This window comes from Sinocyclocheilus grahami, unplaced genomic scaffold (genome assembly GCF_001515645.1).
Source record: "Sinocyclocheilus grahami isolate Dianchi unplaced genomic scaffold, SAMN03320097.WGS_v1.1 scaffold116.1, whole genome shotgun sequence".
NCBI classification, from domain to species: domain Eukaryota; kingdom Metazoa; phylum Chordata; class Actinopteri; order Cypriniformes; family Cyprinidae; genus Sinocyclocheilus; species Sinocyclocheilus grahami.
This window is the reverse complement of record NW_015505295.1, coordinates 1,103,358-1,109,262: the sequence shown is the minus strand read 5'-3', so window position 1 is coordinate 1,109,262 and position 5,905 is coordinate 1,103,358. Positions and strand designations below refer to the sequence as shown.

At 35.7% G+C, this 5,905-nt stretch overlaps 1 protein-coding gene across 1 annotated transcript in view; it reads right to left on the bottom strand.

Annotated features, from left to right (window-relative positions):
• The window catches only part of chrna11 (cholinergic receptor, nicotinic, alpha 11), a gene marked incomplete at its 5' end in the record, with an annotated part of 18,275 nt that extends 12,689 nt beyond the window's left edge, over positions 1-5,586 (bottom strand). The window contains 3 exons of the mRNA XM_016277928.1: positions 3,621-3,700; positions 4,856-4,965; positions 5,524-5,586. Of these exons, the coding sequence (XP_016133414.1) occupies positions 3,621-3,700; positions 4,856-4,965; positions 5,524-5,586 (253 nt within the window). The remainder of the gene's footprint in view (positions 1-3,620; positions 3,701-4,855; positions 4,966-5,523) is intronic.
• Between the last annotated feature and the right edge of the window lie 319 nt (positions 5,587-5,905).

Here is a 5,905-nt window from a genome sequence, read left to right as displayed (position 1 = left end):
CCCCACTGTATATATATATATATATATATATATACTGTATATATTCATATTCCATTTCTGTCATGACAACTCTCAAAGGGATTGGCATGGTAATGAACATGAGATTGTTAATGTGTTTGGTCTTGGCGGAATAGATCTGCAATGCTGCTGCAGCAGAGCAAGTACAGAGACTTGCTACTGCCAATACATTCACAACATGCTGCTGTGAGCATGTAAGAAATACTGCTGCTGCACATATAACATATATGAAATAACCCCCATGGCATACATGAATCACTCCGTAGCAGATCTATACAGGTGGAGCTGGGGAAGGTGGAGGGTTTCTGAAGCGCGCTGCAACCGCTACAGTAAGCACTAGCCAAGTATTTTTTAAATGTTGAGCAGCAATCTCATTGGCTGATGATACAAAAAAAAAAAATCAGCTGCACCATGATGTCATTATGTCAGATTGAATTGTTTGACCTACCTTGGAACTTTTGACAAATACATTTTAAAAGTACAGGACATGTCAGTATTTCACATCAACTCCCTATTTGCAATGATATTATTATCTCTTGTTATGGTTGCTTCTTCAATAGGTATAGTGAGATATTTTTGCATGTTTTGTTGTCAGACTGGTATAAAAAATATTGAGCACAACTCTTATCAACAAGCAGCATCCAGTGCCAATTTATATCCCTACGTTTAATACTTAGGTTTTTTTGCTTAAATCCCTAACCATAAGTATATGAGCAATTTGCCTTATAAAGCAGCACTAATTACATTCAAGCCTACTTATGGAACTGGGGGTCTTCCATGTGGCTACGATCCAATGCCAGTCCTAATGCATTTGCAAGAAGATTTTTTTTTTTTACTTTAGAAAAAAAACTGTGTGGTAGGCACAAACTAAAATATGCCGCTGACAGTGATTCAATGCAGAGGGAGTCAGTGTGTGACTCCCTTATAGAAATTAGCCAGTCTTGCATTTCCAAAGGTTTCCCAATCACAAAAATCATTCCACTGAGAATTACTCAAACTGACCCCCTTTTTTTGTCTTTGCTAACCGGACCCCCCTAGTGTAAAAAACCTCCTTGAATATCTTGACATTTAGAGAAATCTTATCCAGAGCCGTTTACAGTACACTTAAGAGCACAATGGTGATTTTTTCAAATCAGTCTAAATCAATACTGGACTTAAACACAGCTCAGTCCAAGCACCTCAGACCTCTGCTGGATTTTTGCTGCCTTTCTTCTTCATGTCGACAGCTTCAACTCCAGGGAACCAGGTGACTAATCCTAAAAGCTAATCAATAAGAATGGCTAGCGAGCTAGCAAACCCACTCCCGTTAAATGGATTCTTCAGACGAGAGGCATGGGGTAAGCAGTACAGACGCTGAAAAATATTGAATAAGATGACGCAGAGAAGAGCAGAAACCTCTAGCTGAGTGAAGCAGCCGGTGCATGCTAAAAACCTCTTATGAGTGCTTAGACACCTGCTAATCATGCTTTCATATGTCTGGGCTGATATATGTAATATTCATGTAGTTTTAAGTGTTTCATTGGTCACCACCACCTTTTTGTCAGCAGTATATACACACACAACGTTTGCATTGTGAGGACTCTCTGAGATAAACAAAATGAGAAAGACACAGAGCCAAAACCTCATCAAACCAGTCTTTGTACAGCAAAAATAAACTAAATGGACCAAATACACACCCAGATTTTGTGTAACACACTCAAATACATGCAGGCACTGTAGTTCGCCTTGAATCTGTCAGAAAAATGAGTCACCAGCCCTACAGGGCATCTCCTGTCAGTACCAACAGGAATGCCACCGCAAACGCGGATGAGTCAATATTAGAATAGGGTAATCTACTCCGAAATTAAGTTTGCTGTCAACACAAGCCGCTCATTGCAGATTACTTCTAAATGAGTCTCTGATCTACTGCACACTTATAGCAATCTTGTTAATTTCATTCAAAATCAGAGTATTGAGAAATCATGAAAGCTTTCAAAAATATATTCAGGTCACATTTCAGTCCAAATTTAAATAGAAAGAAAATTAAGCCTTTCCTATAAATGCATTATTTTATTAATAATTTTTATTACATTTTTCCCCCCATTATTTCTTTATTTATTTGCATAATTTGTATTGCATGACAATTAAACAAAGACATTATATATATATTTATATATATATTTGCACAATGCTTATACATTGTCATAGTTGTTTATAGCTTTTAATTTATGTTGATTTAAATAAAAGAAATATTTAATTTTATTTTATTTAATTATTTAATTTAATTTAATAAAAACTGCAGGGTGTCCTTAATTGTCAAGAAAATAATGCATATTAAAAAAAACATTAAACAGACTTTTTTCGTTATAGAAAATACACTCTGGACATGATTTATATGATTTGCTCATTAGAGATAATCAATTAAATTCATGAAATGTGGTAAATTCATAGGTGTTGTAACACCTTTCACTGCAAGTATCTTCTTATCGCCATCCGTGTGCATAACATCACTGACTGACACAGATGCCAGGACAAACAGTTTCAGCAAATAAACAAAGCTTTATTTTTTCTCTGTGTGTGTTCCTGGCATCTGCCCAGATCGCTGGATTACCAAAACCTGTTCACGCCTACAAGCCACTAATGAATAAACATATTTCTGAAAACGAGATGTGAGGTTTTCTCTCTATTTATGTCTGTCTTTTTCCTCCCTGCTTTTCTTCTCTCTCCTCGTCTCTCTGCCTGACTTGACTTCAAAAAGGCATTTGATTTCTGTTTGCTACTGTGGGACTGGATGACTTTAATGCGAGAAAGAGAAAAGCAGCGTTAAATTGCGATGAAATCAGTCTGAGCAGCAAATATGAGCCATTGGGGCACGATCTGCTCGTGATAGCAAATGTGAGTTTGTTTGCATCTGCAGTGACTCTGAGGGTTATTTAAAGACTCCAGCTTTAGTGCTGAGCGCCTTGTTGTGTATGAATCTGCATATGCATGTAAGAGAAAGAAAAATAGGTGTTTTTCTTCACAGACATAAACTGTGAATCTATGAGACTGGAGAAACCATGTCATTGCTTCAGCCTGTATTAAAAGTACAATGCATATATTTTCATCAAAGGGAGATTTCCGTTCTCATTCAGTTTTCCAAAAATAAATGCAATATGCATTTGCAATGTATATTCTTAAGCACTACTGCCCTCAGAGGAAATAAAGTAGCTGCAACATAATTCATGATCTTCCCATTTCCTTTTGCACCCTGTTTCTGACGTACAAATCTATAAATTGATGAACCATCATTTACTATGACACATGAAAGAGGCTTCTTTGATTTCCATACTCAGTATGCAGAGAACTCGTTAATACTTAAACGGCTTTAAAAAATACATCTTTTCATCTGCATGACTGCATTTATACTGACAATATTCATGCATCCTTCAACTGTTGCACTTCCCATAAAACAGGTGACCTCTTCCTGCTGCCTTCCTATGTTTATTTCCATGCAGAAATCATTTTATAGCTTAACGCTTTACTTTGAATACCACTGGTGTTTTTGTGTTGTGAACCGCAGCTTACTATTGCTTTTATCATTATATGGGGCATAAACCTTAAGCATAAGCGTTCACACTGACCTGGAGGCAGGTAGTTGCAGTAGCCACTGGAGTTCACTACAATATTCGATTTGAAGGTGGAGTCAAACTTGTCATCTGCACTGCAAATGGAGAAAGGGTGCATATATTAGACATTTTATGTTGGGTATCAGGAAATATTACAAGCCAGATTCGAACAATGAGCACCAAACATTAATGTTCACATCTTTTCAGACCGATGAGCAATGATTGTAAAAACCGACGCGTTTCAGAAAGGCGGGGCATAGAGGAGAAACAATAATATACAGTATGTGGAAAATAATGTGTTTTTTTAACCTTAAACCGCATAAACACATTTCATTACACCAAATACACAAAATAATGTTCTTTTTAGAAACATCATATGACCCCTTTAAAAAATACTAAGCCACAGCTCCAACATCATTTTTTTTTCAAGACAAAGACATGATTAACATTCAGAGACAGCGATAAGGACAAAATCTTGATGCAAATTTAGGTAGTCTTCAGATTAACTCAAAGTGAAAGCTAAATATGAGAAAAGATTATTGTGGTTCATAAGGTTATAACAAGGTAGGAATGAATAATGTCCTTTTCAAAAATTAGCTTAAGGCCATGATTAAATGTAATGTACAACTAAGTAACAAGCTCCCAAGTGAATCAGCTCTGAATTTAAAAAAAAAACGGGAAGTCAACAGCGAAGGATGTTAATAGGCTGTTTGGACACCAGCTCTTCGACTAAACGATCTGCTTTTGCCCAAGGACCAAATTTTCAGTTCATTGATCTGTAGTTGCTCTTCTGTTTAGCCCCACACTTTGAATTATAGCCCCAATACCGCAATCCTCAATCACACACGCACAATCTAATGTCTGCTGATTCTGGTTCCCAAGGATTCTTTGCCCAAGCACACACGGATAACTATTTTTGATGTTGTGCTTGAAAGTATATCATTTCACTGAAGGATTGTCTTCTTATAATCACTGTATGATTGTCTGCATGATCACTGTAATTATTGGATTTCAAATATATTACTTCATATCTCGTTGAGGGATGTACCATATACTTGCTTCACTTATGTTTTTTCCAAAGTGACTTACAAATGAGAAAATAGGTACTCAGATACAAGACGCAAGATGGAAATATATCCCCAAAAGAAAAGCAAAACAAAATCATCTTACAAAGTAAGAATAATACTATTCAATGTAACAATATGAATGGAAAAAAATCAGTAATTTCAGTAATACAAATGCTTATATACCTATTGTAGAGCAGGATGTCTGGTGTCCACACTTGGTCTGTGGTGAAGCGAAGGTTTTTGACACCTGGGTACTCAGATTGGTTCCACTGCAGATAATGATCAAACCAGTGCTGAAGAATATATAGAAAAAGAAATGTGTCAGCTGTTTCAACACATGTACATGTATTAGTATGCTTTATAAGGCCAGATTTAATAGATTTAATATTTTGACTCATGACCTTTAAAAAAAAGAACAAAAAAACAAGGTTATAGTGAGTGAATGGGGTAGAAATTTGGAGGATTTTTTGAGAAATGCATCATTTTAGAAAATACATTAAATATGTTCAAATTCGTGTATTATTTGAGCTATAAAGCTGTTTAAATCATCAATTTTAAAGTTGTTTTAAGAGTGACATTGTCATGTCAGCAAAGTTTTGTGGCTTTACTATTAATAGAGTGAGTACTTTAATATTTATGGATTGGCCCCATTTACTTCCATTGTAAGTGCCTCGCTGTAAACCAGATTGTCCATCATTTTCTTGAAGAAAAACGACAAGTGGAAGTTAATTTTGTGGTAATCATCATCAGATCTGTACTGAACCCAGAAGAACTGATGTCATAGATATAATGATATATCATTAGGTCATTTATTTAAACAAAAGACTACTAATTACTAAGATGTGGCTTACCATGTTAAGCCAGATATTGGAGGTCAATACTTGATTTTTCTCATCCTGTATGAGCAAGAAAAGTTAGAGTTAAAAACCAATTGTGAGCTTAAAGATAAATGTCACAGAATGACAACTGTAAATAATAGATAGATAGATAGATAGATAGATAGATAGATAGATAGATAGATAGATAGATAGATAGATAGATAGATAGATAGATAGATAGATAGACATGAATATACTGTACAGCCCAGAACAGAGACTTCAAATTAAGACATTCATTCACTGAGCCGAGATAGAATGATTGACAGATGGAACGATAAAACAACAGACAGTCAGACAGATAGATAGACAGACAGTCAGACAGACAGACAGATAGACAGACAGACAGACAGACAGA